The sequence below is a fragment of the Danio aesculapii genome, chromosome 23, assembly GCF_903798145.1.
Source record: "Danio aesculapii chromosome 23, fDanAes4.1, whole genome shotgun sequence".
Lineage (NCBI taxonomy): Eukaryota > Metazoa > Chordata > Actinopteri > Cypriniformes > Danionidae > Danio > Danio aesculapii.
Window position 1 is genome coordinate 23702271 of NC_079457.1, and position 26059 is coordinate 23728329.

Consider the following 26059-nt stretch of genomic DNA (forward strand, 5'->3'; position numbering starts at 1 on the left):
TTTTTAAGAAGCATGGATTTCTTTGGCCAAACTAATATGTTGGATCCTGAAAGCTAAGGATTACTTCGTTGATTTTTTTTTTCTTACCATTTTTACATTCTACATTTTTAATCCCCTTTTTTGCTCACAAAGTTCTGTCTCCCTAAATTGTATTTGGAATTGTAGGTCGAGTTTCCGCTGTCTGAAAAGGTTGGTATGTTCTGCCCTGTGTATATTAGCTGTTCTCTAACCCCTAGTTTGATCCCCTGTCTTTTTTCCATCTCCCACTAACAGTTGTAGCTGTTAAACAGGCTGTTTTTAGTAGCTTGTTGGCATTTTCAGAAATTTACCTCACTTTGCTGTCCCTTTCCTGATTCTCACTCTCTTTCACACTCCCTGGCTTTTTGCCTCTCTGCTTTACCTACGTGAAATAATTCGAATAGTGTTCGAGACATATTAAGAGCAAAAGGTTCAAATGACTTTAACTACAGCAAAGCTGACCAAACACATAACAGCTCTATGGAAATGGAGATGGCAAATGAGCTGTGGAGTGTTGTGATGCAATGTGTCACCACTGTTTGTCAGTTCTTGTAAAAATTGCAGGAGTTGACTATATTTACTGTAAAGGTTGATCACAATCAAGTTACACAGCTGACCTTCACTAAATAAAAGCATCTTTTTTTGATGGAAAGCCAACAAATTAACTAGGTCTGTCAGCCAGCTCTTATTTTAACCTCTATTAATTGGAAGTACTTACAATATAAATAGCTAATGCACAATTATTTATATTGCTAAGGAACCATATATTATATATTAATGATAATTGTAACTATTGGTGGCTCTCTTACAAAGTAAGGGTTCCCAATATATAAGTATAATTATTTGTTTTCCTCCGCAATTAAAAAATATCCCACTCAAAATTGTAAGATTTGTATTTTATATTAAAGGTTTACTGAAATCTTAATCTTTAAGTTTCGTGTAGTGTCTCCTATACTCATTCCCTTTCTGCAAGAGTTTATTCCTTAAAGCGTGGTGTAGGATCGCTCAAAATACAAATCATTATTCTACTGCCTGACCTGAACAAATTATGTTGGAGTGTATTATTGCAAAAGACCTTTATTCGAGGAAAATAATAATGAGTTTTTATAGCCTGTGGCTTTGATTTTATTCTTTGAGAAGGACTCCTTTGTATTCATGAAACCTTATTCCTGTTAGGTAATTAATTCGCCAAACGAGGCCCAAATGTATCACGCTATCATAGGACAGAAGTAGGTTGTTTAGAATTCGTAATTAACTAACAAACAAACAAACGAAAAACACCCCCATTATTATTTGCATGGTAAAAGAATAAATTAGCTCCATCCAATTGGTCATCTAAAAAATGTACCGAGTACTGGAATTGCAGCTTCTCACTACAAAACACAAAGTAAATAGTTTTATGCTTTGACAAAGACAGAAAAAGTAAATTAAATGGTAGTTTCTGCCTTTGTACCCTGTGTAACTTGGAATGTGACTGACCATGGTATATATTTGTTTCTCCTAGGTTTTCAATATTGATTTAGTTTGATATCATAAATACAAAAATTAAATGTCAATAAAAGAGCCTAAACAACCTTCTGAGTTGTCTTGACTTGATATGAATGTTTGTATTGAATGCTGCAATAAAAGAAAAAATTATAAGGAAGCATCTTTCCAACATGCACCTGCAGTCTATGTTTTGATTAAATCACCTCTTCAACGCATGTCACTTGACTCGTAAACCTATCAGGGATGGAAAATAACATTCATTTCATTCTTTCCATTTTTCTTTGCCATCCTCCATCCCTTTTCTTGTCATGTAGGACTTCGGATGGCCGGGAACGCTCTTACGATCACAGTGCCTATGGACACCATGAGCGTAGCAGCAGCAACAGCACTAGTTTTGATCGCCAGCGTCACTATGAGAGCGATTATTACAGAGACTCTAGGGACCGGGCCCTCAGTGGAGCCAGTGGGAGTGCCAGTTCAGCCAGTGGCAGCATCGGAGGAAGCTCATCTGTGGGCAGTGTTGGTGTTGCAGGGAATGTTGCAGGAAGCAGTGGTGCTGGTGGAGGCAGTAGCAGTGCTGCTGGAGTAGGCAGTGGTGGCTCCACACCAGGAGGAATTGTCTATTATGGTTCACGAAGCCGGAGCCCCAGTCGTTTTGAGACTACAGAGACTCGCTATGAGCCCCGTGCCCGTGAAGCCTTCACACTTGCCAGTGTGGTTCATCGGGATTTATTCAGAGAAGAAAGAGGCAGACGTGGGGAAAGGACATACCACCACAGTCGCAGTAGATCACCACACTCTTCGCAGTCACACAATCCATCACCACAGAGGTTGCAAAGTCAGGCAGCGCGACCGGCACGCTCCCGCAGTGGCTCAGGATCTCGCAGTCGCTCCTCCAGCTCAGACTCTATCAGCAGTACCAGCAGCAGTGGCAGTGGCAGGTGAGCACAATAAAGCATGTGCATATCAATTAGCATATCTATAATGGTAAAATATGGAGAAGTAAGTTAAGAGTTCAACAATTTTATTTGTTGTTGTTGTTGTAATAACGGTCACCTTTTGAAGGGGAAATAAATCAAATCCCGTTCATGTTCATTTTGGGAAGGAATACTGAGGAGGAATTGTCCGAAAAAAAGCCAAGAGATAAACGCATAAATCTAAATTTCTATTATTTCTGGGATATATTTAAGTACCCTACCGCCCCCCCCCCCCCCCCCCCCCCCCAAAAAAAAAAAATTTTTTTTCTTCACCTAGTGATGGGTAGTATGAACAAATATATCATGTATATTCATGATTTTAGCAAGATTTTTTGTAACATTTGTTTTATTATTTTTCAAGTGTATCTGAGTTTTACAGCCAAACCAATTTTCTTATAAAAAAAAAACAAATAAAGCAACAAAGTGGGCGAACAAAACAGCCAAAGTAGGTGAAGATAAAACTCTTTTTATATATATTTTTTAATGATACCAAAGAATTATATTACAAATATGCAAAATACACAAATAAAACAAACATTGGTTTATTTCTTTGGGTACAGCAGGTGTATTTAGCAGTAGCTTTTAAAAAACAAATGAATTTTAAAATAAATGTTTTTTTTGCTTTATTAACAAAGTGAAGGTTGACCCAAAGGTTGGGTCAAGTTGTTTTAAACCTATTGGTTAAATAATGTAATTTCTGCCTACAACTTTCATTTTTGAGCATCAAGTTAAATGCATAAGACAGTCATTTTTAATCTTTACCATGAACATCAGTGGTTATATCTAAACTATGAACCGTTATCCCAGTACTTCTGTGTTATTTGACTACTTGTAACTTCATATCTGACTCAAAAGACTAAAGGCTGAATCTTTCATGGTTTTTGTGTTTTTTAAACACGGATTTGAATGCAGCGATTCGAAGGATTAATAAACAAATGCAAATTACCATATTTATATTTTATGTTGTTGTATTGAGATCCTGATCTCTTAAAGATTATTCGTGCAGCGGAATGCAATAATGCAGGCTAAAACAAGTAGTGACAGAAAACGCCTTTAATAACCTAAGAACCCACCACATCCTGAATAACCTACCACAACTTCTTCCATCATTATATTTTACAGGAAAGCCTAAATGTTTTCATAAATGTCATTTGAATGACGTGAGAGGAGATCTCTCTCTGTGATTGTTACCAAAATAGGATTAATCTACAAGTTTAAAAAAATGTGTGTTCCAATGTTGTGATCCGTTACACCCCTAATAAATAGTGACGGCATGTTTATTGTATTAGTCTGACATCATTTTAAGACCTGCACTCACCATCAAACATCTGTTTTGTTCTTAAAGTCCACATGAACCGAAATTGCTGAGACCTTTATTTTATTTAAGTATATTATTGATGTACTTCCAACTGAAATGGAATATTTAGTGGGGCGGGGCTTCCTTTTTGAGCTTCATTCCCTCATAGCAAAGTAGCGACAAGAATGTGATTAAGAATATTGCAAACAGTCAGACTTTGATTAAGGATTACCAAAACAGGTTATTTTGGGTGGATTAACTTGCACAGATTCATTCATTTTAAGAATGACAGTGTAAGCTAGGGCTGTGAACTAGGGTTGGGTGGTAATATGGTATACCGCCGGATCTAATAATAGCAACGGTGTCAGTTTCAATACCATTATACAATCATAAAAAACAATGCACCTAAATAGGAGACAAGTATTAAATAATAAATATTATTAATTTAATGCCTAAAAATGCGTATGCGTAATTGCCATCACGGGACAGCGTGGAGATGAGAGAAAGAGGTGAGGTAAGATGGCGAGTCGCGCACCAAGTGACCAGGTCTCGAAAAAGAACTCAACCTCTGCAGTTTGGAAGTATTTTCGGTTTCGACCAAACGAGAAGGGGGACCTGGTAAATACGAACGGGAGCAGGCGCACGGTCTAACAATATCGCTCCCGAGCGAGTGATGCTGAATGTGTATGTGTTTGTGTGTGAATGAGAGAGAGCGTCCCACGCAGATGTCTAATACGAACAAGACAAACAGGTGACCGCGAACCTAAGGTCGCATATACAGTATTCAGTTTCTGAATGGTTTAGGCACAAGCCAACAGTTTGGTGACGCTGTCTGCACCTTGCATCATAATTTTTTAAATTATGCATGGTAATACCATACACCGAGGTAAAATAGGGAGGAGGTTTGATGGTATAAAAATTTGGATACCGCCCAAGCCTACTGTGAACCTACCTGGTCTCACAGTTTGGTTAATTTCGATATCACGATGCATTGACAATGCTTACCACACAATTTTATTTTTGACTTCACAACAAAAGAACACAATACGCTTATTTCACGGGCCGCCATTTTAAAATGCAAGAAAGCGAGGCTGCGGTGGAAGAAACCCGGAAGTATAGGGTCAACACTGTAAACATTGCAACAATATGCTGTGTACTACAAACCTCCAGCTGTTGCCACAATTTCAAAATGCAGGTATGGTGTAAACATCATGTTTAATTTAAACAATTAAAAGCATATTAGTCATTAAACAACATCACAATCTCTTTAAGAGCAATACACTTAAGTGTCCTCCAAGGCTTCAGTTTATGGCATTAGGTAAACACCGTGAGGACGCTTCCCTGCTTCAGCCTATAACCCGGTGAGCGATTAAACAATGCAGTCCTCTGTAGCACACCCTTGTATTGTCTGTAATAGTGTTGTCCCGGTACTACAGTTTTCAAAACATCCATTCCCCACTAATGGGGGTTCATAAACAGCACTGATTTGCCATAGTATTTACCAGTGTTCAACAGAAAGGACAGTGATTGGCTGTGAAGTTTATCAGTTCACCGGTCTTTCAAACACAGATAGATGGACATTGGAGCATTTTAAAGCCGTGAAGATCAGTCAATTCCTCAGCGGATCACTCATCTGTGTTTGCGCTCGGTAAACATCGGTGAAGTGCGGTGAACTGTTGACCTTCATGGCCAATTACAGTAATTTCTGTTGAGCACCTTAACACAATGGTAAATCAGCGCTGTTTAAGAACACCATCAACAGTGCTTAAATGTTAGCGGGAAATTTACGTGTTTTTTAAAATTCAGTACCGAAATACTGTATCGTGACTTAGTCTAATATAGTGGAAGTCTAATATAGTGAAAAAATCAGTTCATTAACTTGAGTTTGATGAATGGCATCTAAAATGTGTGTTTGGAAAAGAAAACGTTAGCTTACTAGTGCCATTTCCCTTAACTTATCTGAAAAAGAGGTCTTATACCCCTTTTATTTTCACTTTCCATTCAGAACGGACCTTCGGGACACTCGGAAGGTGCTGAAATTACAAATTTATGTCACTTTCTTTTCACTGATAAGATATACAGCACCTTGCAACATTCCTGTGTGACTCGGGCGATACTTGCGGTTTTCTTCACACCGCAGCCTCGATTTCGCTGTTTAAAATGGCGGCCATGTGAAATCAGTCTATTTTGTCTTTTAATACAAGCAGTCAGATATATGAACTGTGCCTTTAATTTTACCAGCTCAAAGAGAACAAAATCGTCACTTCCTGATTAACTGGCGCCAAATATTAAGGCCCAATCCCAACTCTACCCCTTAGCCCTTCCCCTTACCCCTACTCCTCATTTTGCGCGTTCACGTGAAGGGGTAGGGTTGTTCTAATTCTCTTTAGCTTGAGGGTATAGGGCTAAGGGGAAGGGGTAGATACCCCTTCAAACAGAGATTTTTAAGGACCACACTCGAATTCAAGGGGTAAGGAAATTTCTCAGAATACACCAGCTGCAATAGCAGTATAGCTGCCATTATTTTGTCATTATTACGAATTTGTATGACAAACAAGCATGTTTTAAGGGCGTACTAGAACCTAGAACCGTTGCCTAGAACCGTGCTGAAGCATGCTTGTCCTCACTTCCCTCTGCCCTGACTACCTGCACTCACATTGCATTTGAGCAGAAGCACGCTTACATCATCGATGATGCGTTCTTCAGTTTAACAGAAGAGAAGGGCTCTCGCTCAGCACAGTGGAAATTTCTTTCGTTATATCATTTTAGTTGTTCGATATGCAGTGACGCGCAGTTAAATATTTAGCCAAACAGATCAGTCAATTTTGACGCTCAGAAATTATCATAAAAGTCCTCGTGCTGCAAGTATTAGGAGATTTGCTGAAGATGCAGCGAGGGGTTTGCGTCTTTAATAAACTACGACAGTTTGCAATCATTGAATAGATAGAATGATTAATAAATCCAAATGAATCCCTGAAAGTCTTGTCTTCAGTTTCAGGCTCAGGCGCGCTATGCACTCACATTACAAGCATACCGCGCCAAAGCCCAAGTGAACCATGCTCTGGCACACCTCTTCCAACCGGGCCAGGGCCGACTAACTGAACCGCACCTGAGCCCAATTCAGAACACTCAAACGAACCGGGAAATGCGCCTGGGCACAATTCAGGTAGCATAGTGGAGAAGCTGCATGAATCTTTTATTTAATAAATGACTTGCGCCTCAGAAGACAATGCCGACACGTAATGATCACGTGGTGGTGTCTGAAGGCGTGAAGTAACGTAGACACTGAAGAACAGCCATGGTTATCACAGCTGATCCATGATAGACGTGGTGTAGAGAACTTGCTCTGCAGACACGCTTGTGTCTGGATCCACAAGTATTGCTGTAACAGCCTGGAGAGGAGAGAAAACCTTACCTCACTAACACCAGCAGGTCAAAGGTCAACAGAGAAAGAGAGAAGCAGAGATAGAGCTTTTCAGCTTTCATTTCCTCCCTAGGAATGAAATCATGGACATTGACGATCATCTGGCTCTGCATTGTGGTACATCGAAGAAACAATTATTTTGAAACCTAATGTGAGCTAGCAGAATAAACATTGTCAATTTTAATTTCACTCAGACTTTATCTGTTTGCTTTCACTTTAGACATAAACAAGTGTGTTTCTATGTAAATAATACGTGGTTAGCATGATCAGACATAAAATATAACCAAGTCCTGTAATTAGGGGCTGTTTGACAGGCTTTGCTGTTTGTACACTTCAGGTGTATGCGGTGGGGGAAAAATTGGCTAATAACACGCAAATTAAAATTTAAACCAGCCAAGGCTTTAAAGCACATGCAACCAACATATTTTTGTCATTATGAATAAGTGCAATGTCTCATGAGTGTAACTTTACCATTGAGTAATATTTGAGGTTACTGTATGTCACGTTGTACAGTATATTGAGACAGAGGTGTCATAACTGCAGAAACAATGTGCTCTGTAGCACGAAACTGATATCTGATGTGAAGACATTTTAATTGAGTCAATTCATTAAGTTAGCACACCCCGATCATCACCTGAAAACAATATTTTTCGTTTTTTTATTTTAGTTTTTTTTTATTTAAATTTAATATTAATTATTGCATTTAAATATCAGGTTTTATGTCAAGCAGATTATTTAGCAAAATAGTTGGAACAAACTAGATATTATACATTTACATTGGGACTCTAAGTTCTTCAACACATTTTTGGAAAATGATAGCATTTGATTCAAACTGTTTTTACAACTCACTCTGTATCTGATACTTTCACTTTATTTTTGCAATTTCAAATATACCTTCTTGTCTGTTCACCAGCTAGATAACATAACATTATCTTCCTGAGTTTGCAAAAGAAATGTAGATTACAACACATGATATAAAAGGTTTACATTTGCAAGGCGTAAAAAAAGATGTAAGGATCAACAAATGGAAAATGAGAACTGTATGGAAAAGGTAATGTGTGACATTTCTAATTATTTTGAAAGATTATGTACAAAAGCATGACCTAAATAAATATACTTAGGCAAGTAACCTGTCCATGGGTTGTGCCTCTTTAGCACTATGAAAACTGATATATTTGTGAGCATCTCAACTTGCTCATCATATCAGCCTTAGATCAACCAGTTGGGAGAGTCCTATCTGTTAAGATTATGTAGGCTTGGGATTGTAAACCCCTTTGAAAAGTGGTCAATAATTTACATGAAACATCTATTTTCATGTTCAAGCTTCAAGTCCCAAAAGATCTTCAAGAAGCATTGATTACTGTAAGTTCATCATAGACTGGCTAAGGTGATTGTTGTAGGATTCTTCTCAGTTGCCATGTCCCTGATCTTTAGACTTAAGCCTAATGCATGCACATTGGCACTTGATAACCTTGTTTTTGTTGGTGTTGGTGATTACCTGTTTTTAAATAGTTATAAAAACTTAACCCAATAAAACCTATAAAACTTAGTTAAATAGTTGGTGCCAATAGCCTAGTGGTTAAGTGCGCTGACATATAGCACCATGGTGCTCACGGTGACCCGAGTTTGATTCCCGGCTCAAGGTCCTTTCCCGACCCTTCCCCTCTCTCTGCTCCCAATACTTTCCTGTCTGTAACCTCCACTATCCTATCCAAATTAAAAGTAAAAAACTCCTAAAGAACTTTGTAATATAAAAAAAAAACATAAGAATAAAGACAATGCTGTTCTCTTTAAAGTACATTGTGTAATTTCAATGAATTTTCTGCTGAATGTGTCTCTTTGTCTGAATGTGTTATGTTGTAATTTCAACAAATTAGCATAAAAAGTTTAGAATAAAAAACTGTTATAGCAGAGAAAGCTAAAATGCCGTCCAAACGCTGCTATTTCCAAAGAGCTTGTTCTGCTTCTGTAGTTGGGTTTCCAAAGGACACGACACAGAGAGAAGTGCTTACAGTTTCATTTTAATTATGTTCCAGAGAATTATATAAAAAGATATAGCTAGCATCAGGGGTCGCCACAGCGGATTGAACCGCCAACTTATCCAGCGCATGTTTTGCACACACTCACATACACTACGACCAATTTAGCTTATTCAATTCACCTGTACCACATGTCTTTGGACTGTGGGGGAAACCGGAGCACCCGGATGAAACCCACATGAACACAGGGAGAATACACAAACTCCACACAGAAATTGTGCTACCTACTCTGCCACCGTGCTGCCCCCATGTAACGCGTTGAGTTGGGTAAAAAAATAAATAATCACAGGATAGCTTGGCTAACTCGGGTTGCAGCAGAAAAATCAATCAAAGCTCACAAGGGTAGCATTCCACATCCTGCACGTTATTCTCCTGTCAACAGCGTCACTGTATATTACAGAAAAATAACTTGATTCGAGCATTAGAGAAAAATAAAAATAAACATGGGTCCCTCACACATGTGGTTCTCGTATTACACACACACACACACAAATTGCGATTCTCTCTTAAAGGAGCCACACCCTATTTTTTTTCTCTCATTACAGACACTTGTCAGATTTTATTTTAGAGAGCAGGCATGCAAAATCATTTTAATTTTCTGTCTGATTAAGGCTCAAACAGATACTGCTGACAGCTACTCTGACTGACATTCTATCTGCGAATCACAGCACATTATGTTAGCTGACTAATCAGAGGCTCTTGAGAGCAGGCTTTTTGGAAGAAATAGGAAATATCACAGTCGTTTCCATGTTAGCAGAATAAAATCAAAGTAAGTTATATGAGAAAATAGCGCGATTTTTCTGCAAGTGAAGCCTGAGCACACATTGCTTTGCATCTTATAAACACAATCAAGTCTTAAAAATACACTGTGGACCACCCCTTTAAATAAATTTTAAGTGACAGAGCACATGGGTCAGTTTTTCATAATTGCTGCTAGACATGACGATCTCTTGATATTTCTACAATTTAATATAAAAAAATTCTGTCAGAATGTTTACTTTTTGATTATCATTGCCGAAACGGGTAGTTTTCTAAATTTAGGTAATAGTTGGATTTACATTTTTTTAAATTTATGAAAGTATACTTTTTGTCTAATGATATGCACTGATAAAAAATGAGATAATTCATCATAGCTTCTATATTATCAGCAAAACATTCTGAGATGCCTCATCCTCTGCAACTCCACATATTCACATATACTGCAATCATTTAAGGACAGTTGCAGTAGAAAGAACTTGTGTTTTAAGAATGGCGTACTGCTTATATATATGTTTAATTTAATCTTGATTTAAAACAGTTTGTTTTGCATTATCATTGTAGACAATCAGCAAGTGAAAGGATTTAGCACTTGGGATGTATGACTCTTAAAGATGCTAAAGTAAAGATTAATGTAAATCTGGATATACCAAGGCCCAATCCCAATTCTATTTTTGTACCCCTACCCTTTCCCCTTAGCCCTCACAACTGAGGGTTTAAGGGGAAGGGCTTCAAATTTTACCCCTAAGAATTGGGACAGCACTACAGTCTGCACGCATCATCATATGTCATCGCGATCTCTTGCTTCATGTGAGATCAGATGATTGTGACTGCTGTAGTTATTCCAGTTGTGCTATTTTTTTGGTATTTATCTTGAAGAAATCACTGAAGGCATATATTATGTTGTCATAACGATATAATGTGGCAATAAGATCGTAACTGTACAGTGTATTTACACAGTGGCCATATTCATCTATGTAAACACACGAAAACAACATTAACATTATAGCAGACACTGTAAAAAGCTCATTCTCAGCCACTAGACTGAGAGTCATCGAGTGTCAGAATGTTGTGGGACTACTATACGGGAGTTATTTTTGTGGATTAAAGAATATTTTTGTGGATTAAAGCGGGGGTTTTATATATATATATATATATATATATATATATATATATATATATATTTTTTTTTTTTTTTAGCGTTTTGTTTTTAAAAGCATGACGGTAAAACACTAACGCGGTTATGAATGTAATAAAACATATGTTTGTTTGTCGTAAAAATTTGTAATAATGACGACAAATTCTAATTTGTGGATCTCCTTAATTCCGGATTCAGCAATACTGCTGTTGTGGCTGGTGTATTCTGGATTATTTCCTTACCCCTTGGTTTTGAGTGTGGTCCTGAAAAATCTTCGTTTAAAGGGCTATTCACCCCTTCCCCTTAGCCCTACGCCTTCAAGCTAAAGAGAATTGGGACACCCCTAGCCCTTGGCGCGAATGTGCAAAACGAGGGGTAGGGGTAAGGGGAAGGGCTAAGGGGTATAAGGTGTGATTGGGCCCAAGAATGCATAGCCTACTGTGAGCCTCAAACAGCTCTGGTTCCTCGTTCTCCTATAAATCCCATGAGTTTAAAATCTCGGTGAAAATCAGGCCTTTCAAAACAAAACACAAGACTGATACGTTACACACCAGATCATTTAAATACATGCCCCAGGCTGCGTTTGATTGGCCACAACTTTATGGTTAGACTAAACCCGAAAGCTATTAAATAATTCCAATTTAGTTAATCACAAAAAAGATTTGTTTAAAAAGAACTGTTACACACAATTTGACATGACTGTTTTCAAGTTTCAATCAGGCAAGAAAATTTTGGTCCCAAAAATTCCCATGTTTTTAAGGTTTGTTAGTATGTAAACATAACAAGTGAGTTTAAAGCATTCAGGTATAAAAAAGTGGTAATGTTTGCAGCTTTAACAAAGAATAACTGTACTTATACAGTGTCGACTATGCAATGCTATTTTACATGTACCTAAATACCTGATGAGTCCGTGAAGGATTATAGAACCTCAAATTCAGTGGTGGATGTTGTTACCTACAGATTCCGATTCGCAGCTTCACAGGGATTGCAGTGTATCGGTTTTCAGCAGAGCGACTCCAAGACTTTAAGGCAATGTCTCTTGTCCTTTGTCTCAATGTCCTCTTGGCTGGTGGATCCAGTCACTATATGACAACTGTGACCAGCACCATTATTTGTAACTCTAGGTGGTTTTCACTCTCTCATGTTCAGTCCTATGCATTTCCCGTGGTCATAGCTGCCTGTTATCTGACAGCGGGAAGCAGTGGCTGAGTGATTGACGGCTAATATTAACCAATCTGAAACCTGCACCCTACGGCAGACCGGTTGTCGTATCCGCACACATCAATTAGAGAAATGACATCTGTTCGCACGACAACCATTAATTGCACAAATGCTCCCAAATATATTTTGAGGTTGATCCTTTTTAGATTGCTTTCTATCAGTTGAAATGCAGTGCTTGCAATGCAGTGTTATCATATATCAGACACTCTCTGTGAAAACTCAGCTTGAGTCATTTTGACAAAATCATTCTACACAATGTATATTTATATTGTCAAATTCTGGTCTTGCTACCTTTACAGGAAAACTCTTAATGTTTTGTGAAATATTTCACATTTTCTTGTTATGTAATGAAGTATAAAAATAATTTAATTATTTGACGTGGTACAGCAGCTTTATTTGTAAAATCAAATAAGTAGAGTAGTAGTATAGTATATAGTAGTGTATAGTAGAATATGTTAATAAATAAATATAAAAGTGTAATTGATAAATGTATAAATCTAAAATCCCTTACTTCGTTATTAGAGAATTACTACATGATGGTTTATGATAGTTACAGTATGCTGTAGCATTTTATAACATAGACAGGTCTCGAAATTAACCTTTTTGCTTGGTAGCACGGGTGCTCCTAACTTAAAAAATGTAAGATTACCAGGCAAAATTTAGCTGCATCCACCAAAAATGATGAACACCGTTATTACAAGTGTCATATCAACAGATTTATTGTGTAAGAAATCAACACTCGCACTGCTTGAATTCGCAGTGGTTGACATGAATGAGATGAACTGAGTTAACGGTAATATGTGATGTTTTCTCATGGCTGCTGTCTGATATTGCACAGTTGATACCTGACATATAACTTATTTGCATACGTCATCTTAATAGCAATATGGTCTTTTCATGGTCTGCTATAGTAGTTTAATTTTAGTGAATGCAAGGGCCTTTGTGATGGTGTACGCAGTGTTAAATTTTACATATAGCTGCCACTTTGCATGGCTGACAGCCTCCTGAGTAAATAAACGATTAAACAGAAACTCTCGCGCTTAAATGTGTAGATTTGGTTTGCAAACGCCATTACCTGAAAACTCCGTCCCACAGGCTTACAGTAAATGGCTTTTAGTGATTTTCATAGTGAACTTCCAACCCACTGAATGTCTTTTATTCACTCTTCGAAAAGTGTAAATGGTGGATTAATATTCACCACATGATCATTGTAACTTTTTAGGTGTTTTTTAAAACAAAATCTGTCAGGTTATTTTTGTTCTCTCATATCCAGACCTTTATATATTTGCATTGTAGCAGCTTTTAAATATGTATGTAGACACATACAGAGGTTGAACAATGAAACTGAAGTGCCTGGTTTTAGACCACAATAATTCATTAGTATGTGTAGGGTCTCCTTTTGAGGCCAATACAAATCAATTTGTCTTGTAAAGACAGATACAAATCCTGTACAGTGGCCTGAGGGTTTTGCAAAATAGTGGCCACTGGCCAGATCACTACGTACGTGATGTGGGTGGAGGAAAATATTTCCTGACTCACTCTTCCAAAACACCCCAAAATGGCTTCATAATATTTAGCTCTGGTGACTGTGCAGGCCATGTGAGATGTTCAACTTCACTTTCATATTCATTAAACCACTCTGTCACCAGTCTAGCTGTGTCTAATGTCCATTGGATGCACATGGTCCTCCAGTATGATTCGACAAGTCCTGGCAGTGAAGTGCCCATTAGCAAAAGTATTGGGCTAGGGAATGCCATGATATTCCAGCCCAAACCATCATTGCTCTTCCGCCATGCTTTAACTGTGGGCATGCAACAGTCTGACTGGTACACTTCTTGGGGCTCTCTCACACCGTAACTCTTCCGGATGTGGAAAAGACAGTGAAGGTGGGACTCGGAGAACATTACGATGTTTTACATTGTCCATGGCCTAAGATTTTCACTGTTGGCACCCATTAAAATCAATGTTTGGCTATTGGACTATGAGTGACCAAGGTTTGGCTATAGCTACCCAGCCCATGTACATTGACCTGCACATGTGGAGTTCTCGATGAACAGTTTTGTGTGGAAGCAGGAGAGTTGAGGTGCACATTTACTTCTGCAGTGAGTGGGCATCTGTGGTTTTGTTTTTTGGATGCAATCCAGGTTAGCACACCGGACATGCCTTTCAGCAGCTTACTCTTGCGACCACAGTTACCCCTGTTGGATGTGGTTCAACCTTCTTGGTGATATGCTGACATTACTCTGGATACCGTGGCTCTTGATACATCACAATGACTTGCTGTCTTGGTCAGCGAGACGCACAGCAACAAATTGTTCTCTTGAATTCTGATGCATCAACCATAATGTTTTGTGGATTGCGATATTTTAAGCAAAACTGCTATAACTCTGCTAATTAAACCCTTACACTCTGCTCTTATTGGTGGAATGGGCAATCAATGAAGATTGGCTGCCATGCTGGTTAAATTTAGCCATAAGACCAAATTTAGCTATGGCCAGTGTTACAGTTTCATTGTCTAACCTCTGTAAATAGCTGAGTGATGAGAGTCCAGTATATGAAAATGACATACCATGATGAGGCTTAAACACCATTGTTTCCTTGTTAACGATCATTAATATGCAAGCCCCATTGCTAAGTTTGACTGGCCACAACTTTTCCCAGTCTATTTTCCTTTTCCCCTCATTTTTCAAGTTGTTATATTGATTATGTAAGGAAAGGTAAGCAGTTCTGTGTAGCAGGCAGCCATGACACGATGTAAGAAATAGAGATTACATTTATTCAATGGCACAGCGGTAAAGTCTGTTTTAATGTACATTTTTGTCCTTTAATGTGTATATTGTGAATTTTGCTGTAATGAGCCAACAAACACATGTAAACTGCTGAATATAATTGTTTAATCCATGTGCATGCGTTTTCATATGACTCGGCTCTTCTTGTGAATGCTGCTTTTTTTTTTTTGGGTGAGTTTTTGCACTTGCCTAAGACACAGAGCTTCTATTTAGATATCCGAGAATGATAAACATATTTTATCAATGCCTTGTATGGTACCTTTAACATTTTTAAATACCAAAGCCATTTATGTATAACTAGTTGTATAAAGCATGAAAATATGAAACAATTCATAGTAGTGTGTACTTTTTATAAACCCACCTTTTTTTTTTTTTGCTTAGCTGCCGGTTTGGCTTGATACATTTTAAGTTGGCATATTGGAATGCCCTGGAGCAGTGGGGATGTGCGTATGCTATAAAAACTCTGGTCAAGCATTGCCCCCAGCAGGTTTTAGACTGTAACTTTATTTTTTGTTTGAATCTTTTTAAATGTAGAACTCAGAAATGCTTCAGTCCAAGAACTAAATCACTGTGACTGTATTTTGCCTGTTTTATCTTTAAATATTTCAGTTTCAACCATGTCTGTAAGTGCTCTAGTTCTTTTAGTTTAGAGTTTAATTTGTTTTAATTAATTGAGCTGATAATGAAATCTATTCATCTAATAATTTATATCTAAAACTGAATGCAGCTGATTTTTGTTTGGTTCCATAAAAATGTTCATAAAAACATATAAACAGGCTAGTGAATCATTTGCGTGTAATTTCAGATCAGCTGTGAAAGTTCTTAGTTCGCCCCTTGTTGATTCTGCATAACCAGGAAGTTTATCTGTTAAAATGGAGAAAACAAACTTGTTTTCTCAGTAAATCATTTCCAGTTATAGGAAGTAATTGCAAACCCACAGTAACAATAATGACATCATACTTAAATGGTTAAATAACTCAAGGCGTACTATTATTTTTAGTATTACTAACCTTGTGTCCTATAGGCACCAATTTTTGTGCACTAAACATTCATTCATTTTTTTTTTTTGGCTTAGTCCCTTTATTAATCTGGGGTCGCCACAGCAGAATGAACTGCCAAGTTATCCTGCACATGCTTTACGCAGTGGATGCCCTTCCAGCCTCAACCCATCTCTGGGAAACATCCATACACACTCACTCACACTCATTCTCATACACTACGGACAATTTAGCCAACCCAATTCACCTGTACCGCATGTCTTTGGACTGTGGGGGAAACTGGAGCACCCGAAGGAAACCCACGCGAATGCAGGTAGAACATGCAAACTCCACACAGAAACGCCAACTGACCCAGCCGTGGCTTGAACCAGCGACCTTCTTGCTGTGAGGCGACAGGACTACCTACTGCGTTGCCTTGCACTAAACATTTTAACTTGAATTATTTTTGTAGCAGTTTTACAATAATTTTTTTTAAAACTAAAACTTATGTGTAGTTTTAGTACTACTAGTCTCACTGACATTTCTTTTGGAGTTTTGTTTTGTTGCAGTTGTCAGGTTTTAGTCATTGACGGCTGACCCAATGCCTGTAGCCATAGAAACATTTGTATACTAGATGTGTTTTGATTGACAGTTGACCTGTAGCTTTAGGACATCAACACAGACCTTCATGAGATGCAGCTCATTGGCACACTGCCGGTTCTTTGGAGACTGAACATGGGATGTCTTAAACGTTGTTCTGCTTGTGTCAGCTCTTAAAATGTTATTGCGTCTAATGTCTTCTAAAACTATGCACAGTTAAGGTGTGGTCACATTGTTTTCGACAAACAGAAAGCAGCTTTGTTTGAAAGGGACTTTTGTATGAGCTCTGATTCATTCATTGCTATGCTACAGACAAAAGAAAGTGCATGTTTTTTGACTGCAAATTTCATTGCAGTTTTATTAATGCGTTGCAGCTTCACCTTCAGAAAATATCTGCAACCTAGACATGGACATTCAGTGTGCAGCTGCCAGAGGCAGAACTCGCTGCAGACTAATGGAAAGCAGTAAAAATGTGCAATATATTAACATATCCTGTTTTTAACATGTTTATTTCAGATTTTCTAAACATGCACCCCACAACCAGTCATGCTTTGCTGCTGTAAGCTGCAGTATATTTGTGTCAGTCAGTATAATCAGAAAACCGATCTGCTGATTGAAGATGCACTGCAAGGCTGAAATAAAATCTAGAACGTGCATTTTCTATCACTTGGGCAATCTTTATATTTTATTGAAAAGAAGTTTGTTCTATTCTAAATACTCGTCCCTGAAAAACTGCAAAAAATATCCATAGCATTTTCCTATACGTTTTATTGTATGCTTCTTTAGGTGAAACGGCTGGTGTGTTTCACACTGCCCACTTGAAACCACCCCCACCCCCACCCCCGTGAGATCCAGTTGGAACTGGAAATTTCTAGCCTCTGCTGGCTCTCTGCCCACTCCCACAGGCCAGCCCCTATCAGCCGCATTTGAGCTGAAGCCAGTGAGAAAAGAGGGCAGTGCAAAGATGGGACATGAAAGCCACATCTATGGCTGAATCTTAGCGGAGAATGAATTATCCCCTGTAATGTCAGTAGCGGTGTTACAGAGATGAGATTAATATGTAAAAACAGACAATTAAAAGCAGAGTAAAAGAGAAATAGTATTTATTATGCTTAAAATATGCCCGTGTTTGTTAAAATAAAACTGCTTAATTTATGCAATTATTATTTGCTTGCTCTTGTTAATAGCTGTTTGAATTATGCAGTGAAATAAAGCAGTCTCTCAACTGTTTTACTTCTTTAAAATAGCTCTTGTAGTATATGTGCATATTTGGTAATATAGTGAGTAAATGTCAGGTGTGACGAATTGGTTTTAGATAAGCACCTAATTTTTTCCTGAGCTGCGCGGTTGCTAAGACCAGTATTTCACAGTGCTTGGCAAGCTTGATTTCTTTTCTTTCTTTTTTTTTTTTTTTTTACAATACTGACATTATTTATCCTTGCAATAGCGCCTCACTGAGGTGGGAAAATAAACTACATTAATAATCATATTTTGTTTTAGGGAAGTGTGTATGAAAATATATCAACAGTATAACATTTTAGCACAACATACAGGATATTTAGTATTTATTACTTTTTGATCATTTTTTTGTGAGCTCTCTTTTTTGATACACCATAAATATACACTAAACATTTATACTTCTACAAAATGTATAAAATAATTATTATACTTTTTCCTATTATTTATAAAACCTTTTATAAAGTGTTTTAATGTAATTTTAAATGATATGAAGTATAATAATATAAAATAGTATTGTATATTTTCAGAAAAGAAATCACAAAGTTATCCAATAGTAATTTTTAGTTATCCAATAGTAACTTTTTTTTAAATTAGGAGCTCTTGTTATACTTTAGGGCTGCACGATATTGGAAAAAAATGACATTTAGTTTTTACATCACAACATGATCATACTTTCACAAAAGATTACCTAAGTCCCTCTACTTGGAAAAAATTTATATATCTACACAAAACATAAACAATTTTTAAGCATAGATGAATACAATAGAACAAAGCTAAAAATGAATCATTTTTTATGGTTTTCTGTGGAGTCTAACAGCAATGAAGAACAGAAATTCTATATTACTCAAATGTAAAATTAACCCTGTATTGTATTCATTTTAAAATAATCAAATACAATTAATCTTTGTTAAATCTAAACTTTAGAGCAGGGGTGCCCAAATGTTTTCCTATAAAGTGCCAAAAATCAAACTTATGAGGGCTGTGGGCTGAATATATATCAGATCGTATATATTAAATTTGCCATGGGTAATTCTCTAATTTATTCAGGAATATTTAAAAATAACTAGACCAATGCAGTGTCATTTTGAACATTTATATTGAACGTATTACAGTAAAACTTAAACAATCCTATTTATAACACAAGTTCAATGCTGAATACACTAATCAAGCTTACTTTAATTTTGCTCGCAGATGTCTTGTGCAGTTTGCTGTCAGTATTTACATTTTAAAAGTCTGATTCATTTGCAGTGTTTAATTGAATAATTTCATTTCAGTTGGCTTTTTTTGTAGCTCAGTAAGAAAACACAGAAACTAAAAGGCTGCATTAAATTTGAAATGATGATCACTGTCAAAGGCATTAGACACACGTCACTCTGGTGTTTATAGCGACCCGAGTTCGATTCTTGCCTTGAGATTCTATGGCGATCCTTCCCTTCTCTCTGCTCCCCACGCTTTCCTGTCCATACTCTCTAATGTCCTATAAGCTAAAGGTTAGAAGAAGAAAAAAAGGAATTTCTTGGTTAAATTTAGCTTGATATCTTAGTCAGAGGTCTTAAAACACACCTAAATGAACCTTTCACTTTATTAGGATTAAACTGATTTACGGTTATTATAATCCCAACTCAACATTGCAGATCCTGTGATGTGACTTGCAGATGAGCACATTGTGATATCGATGCTGAAACGATATATTGTGCAGTCCTATTATACACGATGCACTATGATTGTGCCACTTAACATACACAAGTTTGGATAGCATGATAAAATGAACTTAAGAAACATAGCTTTAGATCAACTTTTAATATTTTCAGTTTCATAAAAACAGTTATAAACAGGCGGTCCTAAAAATTGCACTAATTTTATATGCACAAATACACAATGTACAGACATCAAAATGTAGAGCTCTAAAATATTTAAAGGACTTTTCATAAATAAAGTGCTGTCATCATTTAACCTATGAAATGCAATATTGGTTCATTGACTCACTTGCTCCTTATATGGCACTTTAACTGAATCGAGCACAACAGGTATCACTGATTTACATAAAGAATTATAACAAAAGTTGCTTTACAGTGTTGTTCTGACAGTCAGGATTCAAAATCACTTGCTCATCCTAAACTTTTCTGCAAATTTAAATATTGACAATGATGAGTGTATGAAGGCTCAAAATTACATTATTTTCTCTCTCGCACTTTCTCTTCATTTTTGCCAATTTCAGATTCATTGTAGAAAAACCATTACATTTAAATTTCTCCTTCTCGGCAGCTTCATATTAGCGGTTGGCAGCGTGGCAAACCAATATCACATTACTGAAACAAAAATTAATATAGCTTATTAATCGTGCTTCATACAGTTTCAGTTAATATTTAATTGTTCGCATTATTATAAGACCAAAACTGTCACAGTCTAGCGTGGAATATGCATGTTTGAGCTTTCGTATTCGTATTCTTTCATAACTTAATCCTTAATTTTACAAAAGATGAATAATGCACTCACCTGGCTGCCGGTCTCAAAATTTGCCAAAATGATCAGGATGAGCTAGGGACATGCTTGGCAGCATTTAATGAGGCAGGATTTGTTTTCTTAAGAGGTAACTGTAACAGGATTTATACGGTTGCATACAGTTGCATAGGGTCAGTTCGTTCACCATCATCTGTTTTAGATGCAACATAATGCTAGTTTCACTTCTTGAATTGTGCTTTTTTTCAGAAACATTAATGGAATTTCATCTGTTTGATGATCCATCGCGTCGTACTGTTGTGAAGTTTACCTGTTGCAGCAGTAGATTGTGAAGCACTTAGGAAATTGCAATGTGTGAAAAAACTAATTTCCCAAAATTGGAATATCGAACCGTTTAAATTATTATAAGGGTGATGCAGTGGGTAGCACTGTCAAGAGCAAGAAGGTTGGAAATTCGAGCCTCGGCAGGGTCAGTTGGCATTTCTGTGTGGTGTTTGCATGAGTTTGCACGGGAAGACCGTGTTGCCTCTGGGTGCTCCGGTTTCCCCTACAGTCCAAAGACATGCGCTATAGGTGAATTGGGTAAGCTAAATTGTCCGTATTGTATGTGTGTGATTGAGAGTGTAGATTGAGAGGGTGTTTCCCAGTACTGGGTTGCAGCTGGAAGGGCATCCGCTGCGTAAAACATATGCTGGATAAGTTGGCAGTTCATTCCACTGTGGCGACCCTTGATTAAAAAAGGGACTAAGCTGAAAAGAAATTGAATTAACGAAATATTCTGTTCTGATATTTTTTCAGTACTGGTATACCGCGCGTCCCTAGTGCAGGTAAATGATCTGTGTTGATCAGTGATCTTTCACTTAAGAGGAGGGTGGGAGCTTTGTTCACCTGTTCATGAGAAAAGGTGGTAAGTTGTTATATTTAGGCGGGGGTGTCTTTGTGACAGTCATTTTTCAGTTGCTGTGCCAAAAAATTAGTGGTTGTGGCTGCAAATTGCAAACATCAATGTTGAACTTGAGAGTTCAAAAGCTTCAATTAGGTCAGCTGTACAAGAGTGCCATGATATTTTTTCTGGTTGCATACTGTAAGATATGTCACAATGCAACTGAAATGGTTACGCTGTTGAGCCCTGGCCATACATCACAACACAGTGCACTAAAATTTTGTGCTCAACTTTTCTTAAATCTACATTCTGAGCTCATGTGTGTTGTCTTCTCTCACAGCAGTGATTTCCAGGCAGCAAGCTCCAGTGACCGATTCTCCAGCTCGATCTGTTCAGTCCACTGCTGTCCCCTGCACCTTCAACACAACCACTACCTTCACTGGACAAAGATGAACCTCGTAAAAGTTTTGGTATCAAAGTGCAGAACCTCCCTGTGCGCTCAACAGGTGAGATTGTAATGAGCTGAATTCAAATTATGCCAAAGCATGCAACTTCTCAAACAACAAAACAAAACTTGCATTGCCAAATTAATTTAACCTAGGTAATTTATTCAGTTAAGCATCTAGTAAGTATATTTATGTATTTATGCTATATCTCTCAATTTTAGACTACAAGCCTCAAGGATGGACTTTTCCATGAATTTAAGAAACATGGTAAAGTCACATCAGTTCAGATCCATGGTGCCTCTGAAGAACGATATGGCTTAGTGTTTTTTTCGCCAGCAAGAGGATCAAGAGAAAAAGCTCTAAGTGCATCTAAAGGGAAGCTGTTTTTTTGGCATGCAAATTGATGTCACTGCTTGGCATGGTCCAGGTAAGCTCCTAGCATTTAGTACAGAATTGTTTGTTTCCAGGTTTAGGCGTAGCATTGAACCCTTGAACATTGTTCTGGTACCTATTTTTCAATAGAAACAGAAAGTGAGAATGAGTTCCGGCCTTTGGATGAACGCATAGATGAGTTTCATCCCAAAGCTACAGGACATTATTCATAGGAAATTTGGAGAAAACCACAACCTATAATGACCTGCTGAACATATTTCAGCGTTTTGGAGAGAGTGTTGTAAGTTGGCATTTTGAAAAAAGTGTTTTTAAAAATTGTTTGTGCAGTACAAATCCCCATTATATTGTTAGCACTGCTTATTTGTGTTCTTGTTTTACCCGGATATTGATATAAAAAAGGTAAATGGTTTCCCCACAATATGCCTTTCTCCAGTATTGTGACATAGCAGTGTCTGCAAAGCAATTAGAAAATGGATGGTGAATATCTTGGCACAACAGGTTAAAGGTGAGAATAGCTACAATCAAGTGGTTTAAATCTTATTGTCTAATTTTTTTGTGTCGTTGCCATTTTCATTTAGTAGACTTTTTGAGAGAGAAAAAATACAGAATTGTTGACCATTATTTAAAAATTCAACTCTATTAACCTATTGATTACACTGGACAAACTGGTTGACTTGATGTTGATTGGTCTTTCTTGCAGCTTGGTTTTGGCAAGAGTATGCCTACTACATGTGTATGGTTTGGCTGGCTTGTCCTCCAGTATTACTGAACAGTATCTCACAAGGCACTTTTGTCGTTATGGACATGTAGTAAAGGTACTCTAATATTCTGTGCATGATTTATATTTTTCTTAAACTCACCGTTCTATTTAACATCAGTAGAACAAAAGATTGCTATATTGTATCTCTAAATTTAAAAAAACTATTTGTTTAGGTTGTCTTTGACCGGCTGAAAGGAATGGCCCTCATCTTATATAATAATATAGAGTATGCACAGGCTGCTGTCAAGGGAAACAAAGGGTTGGAACATGTGGAGGATGAAATAAAATAAAGGTCTGTAATGTAATTTTGAATTGTACTACTGCACTTTAGAGTTTAATGACTTAACAATTTTTTGTCTAACCTACTGTTAATAATGTGTTGTAGGTTGACTTTGCTAACAGGAAAGCCAGATGGCTTTCTACCGTTCAATGCAGGATCTGGACAAGACATAAGAGATTTCTATGAATCATATCTGAACGAAGGTAAGATTTTTCTATTTTAACACTTTACTTCAACTGTTTAGAATCCCTGCTGTTTTAAGTAATTTTCATATCTTTTATGTCTTTTTTTTTCAGAGATGAGCGCCGGACGCCATATCATGAGTTCACAGCTGAACGTGGCATACTATGAAAAATGTGTCGTACCCCAACTTCTTACACAGAGGATGCACGTCGGATAATATCCTGCCAGAAGTCGAGAGTTTTTATTTCAGAATGGGATCCTTACCAGGGAGATTACTATGACCCACGGTATTATGATGACTCCGTGAATACAGGGATTATAGAGGACCCATATGAGAAGGACATTCGAAAGGCTACAGCTACTTACAAATGAGAACGTGAAAGGGAAAGGGAGGAGGTTTGAAACAGACCCTTGAGCGAGACAGTGGTCGACGAACAATTGAACATCAACAAAGCCCAACACATCCACGTCGTCCTGCTAGTCCAGCTGCCTCTCCATCCCTTTCTGAACGTCCTCCAGTGACTCTGAACATCACGTTTACAGTCGCTCATCTGAGCGAAAGTGGCAGCTGCAGCTCACTTTCTCCACCACGCTTTGAGAAGCCAGACAAAATTCGTTTGGAGAGGCACAATAGGAATGATAAATTGGAGAAAGAAAAATCACTCTTTGAGGCAGAGGTGGCAAATTGTGGGGAAACAGAAAGAAGAGCAGGACGTAAAGAAAAAGGCAGACAAGGACAGGACTGAGAGACAGAAGTTGAAGAAGTTGAAACTTGCATCTCCAACTGTTCCATTACCAGAGGCAGAGCCTTGAACTTGACAGGGAGCTAGCCCAGAGGCTAACATAACTCTGCGAGGTCAAAGTGAGCAAATCATTGATCAAAGACAAAGACTACTCTGGTAAAGGAAAAACTTGATCTGCTACCTTGTGTTGTCCAGCTAACAAGAGTAAAAGAGAAGGAAGGAAAATTAATAGACAGCATCCTCAGTGAAAAACAAAAAACAAAGGTTGGGAGTGATCCTGTTCTGTCTCCAACAACCCCTCCATCAGCTGATCACAAAAGTATGCCTTTCCGCAAAGACACTCAGGCTAGAGATTTCTTTAAGCATGGAAACATCTCAAGGAGAAAAGCCTGGCAAGCCAAGTGAGGGTAGTGGATAAAGAAGACAAGTAAAAAAACAAAAAATATTTCAAATCTGATCTTGCATTTGAATCCAGCACATCTGTGGATGCTGACCGCAAGGCTGCGCGAAAGAGACGCTTTGAAGAAACATCTGCAAGGCTGATAATTTAAGGAGAATAAGTCAGGAGGAGGATGAAGGGAAATTAAGGAGAATTATTGATGAACCTTTGCTGAAAGACCTTGATTATGATACAAAAGTTGTTCAGAAAAGAAAACACAAGAGAGAACGAAAAATTTAAGCAAGAGAGGATGGTTACTGTTAGTACTACAATAGAGAGTTGGACAATGTAATGCCAGTAGGCCTCAGTTTTAGACCTTCAGGCTCGACTTGGGGAACCAGCTGAGGATGCAATAGATCCATTAGATAGCCTTGATCAAAAGATAGGTGCTTTTGGAGCTAACAGTCAACCAAGTTTCAGTCTAGCAGTCTCTGACGATGGAAGTGTAGATATGGAATTTTCAAGAGGGCAAGAGCTAGCAGCATTTAACTAGCTACCACACATCCTCAAGGCAAGAAAGAGATTCTGAAAGGGAGGAAAGTTGCTCTCAGACATTGATCATTCGCAGAGTTGCAGAAAACAAAGGGAGCAGATCGCCGCTTTGCAGCAGCAAAATGTTGGAGTGTGATAAATCAGATAAACTGAAAGCACACCAAGCACAGATGCAGAGGAATTTGCGCATCGAAATATTGTGCATGAGGTAGGAAAACCACCACAAGATGTTAACCTGGCAGTTCTCCGAGCAGCAAGCAAAAAAAGTTGGGAGGATTCGAATTTGATTTTGGCAAAAGACAGCAAAATTATCTAATGTTTTAGACAGAGAAATGATGAACCTGAAAGAAGACTTGCTTCACATCCAGGGCACCCCCTTGCTGAGGAGGAGGATAAATGCATCACAGTTGTTGACAAAGACCCAGATTCACCAGTGACAATGGATAAAAAATAGCTTGCATTTTGATATTTCAAAATACAATATTAGCAATGCAGTGCATCAAGGGCGTTCACCACATGCAGAGATACTAAAAGTGAAACCATCAGTTACTGAAGAGGGTTCTGTTGGTGAGAGCAATATTAGGCAGGGCACATTGAGAGAAATGAGCTTCCCCACAAGCATTGTTAAACGGGAAAGTATCCGAAAACGTCCTGAACGCGAATTAGAACCTGGAGAGGTTCAAGTTCAGACTCTGATGAAGATGAAAGCAAACACTATTCATTAAAGCCAATCTCTTTCAAAAGAGAGCACGAAGAGCGGGCTTTTCAGATGTAAAGTATTCTGAGTCTCTTGAAAGAATAAGTTCTATGAATTGCATTGGATAGACAATAACACCAGGACACAAAAGCTTTGCTTGAGCGTATGCTAAGTCACTGTCTTCATCTAGAGAAGGAAAATTGTTTTTCCTTGGTCATGACTCAAAATTCAAAAGTTTACAGAATAACACTGACAAGGAAAGTCTGAACCTACTCCAAGACCTATTCCTTCTTGGTACTTGAAGAAAAAGAAAAGTCGCT

The 26059-nt window shown here is 37.8% G+C and overlaps 1 protein-coding gene across 1 annotated transcript in view; it reads left to right on the plus strand.

Annotated features, from left to right (window-relative positions):
- The window catches only part of spen (spen family transcriptional repressor), a 43334-nt gene that overhangs the window by 5344 nt on the left and 11931 nt on the right, over nt 1-26059 (plus strand). The window contains 40 exon segments of the mRNA XM_056448632.1: nt 1821-2447; nt 21647-21680; nt 21682-21714; nt 21716-21820; nt 21974-22075; nt 22077-22179; nt 22275-22337; nt 22340-22424; nt 22526-22553; nt 22555-22610; nt 22612-22634; nt 22637-22650; nt 22846-22884; nt 22886-22960; nt 23079-23201; nt 23308-23335; nt 23338-23370; nt 23373-23388; nt 23482-23764; nt 23767-23884; nt 23887-23927; nt 23929-24096; nt 24098-24226; nt 24228-24275; nt 24277-24478; nt 24481-24642; nt 24645-24787; nt 24789-24822; nt 24825-24859; nt 24861-25028; nt 25030-25087; nt 25090-25163; nt 25165-25186; nt 25189-25277; nt 25280-25360; nt 25362-25487; nt 25489-25725; nt 25728-25802; nt 25805-25994; nt 25997-26058. Coding sequence (XP_056304607.1) covers nt 1821-2447; nt 21647-21680; nt 21682-21714; nt 21716-21820; nt 21974-22075; nt 22077-22179; nt 22275-22337; nt 22340-22424; nt 22526-22553; nt 22555-22610; nt 22612-22634; nt 22637-22650; nt 22846-22884; nt 22886-22960; nt 23079-23201; nt 23308-23335; nt 23338-23370; nt 23373-23388; nt 23482-23764; nt 23767-23884; nt 23887-23927; nt 23929-24096; nt 24098-24226; nt 24228-24275; nt 24277-24478; nt 24481-24642; nt 24645-24787; nt 24789-24822; nt 24825-24859; nt 24861-25028; nt 25030-25087; nt 25090-25163; nt 25165-25186; nt 25189-25277; nt 25280-25360; nt 25362-25487; nt 25489-25725; nt 25728-25802; nt 25805-25994; nt 25997-26058 — 4132 coding nt within the window.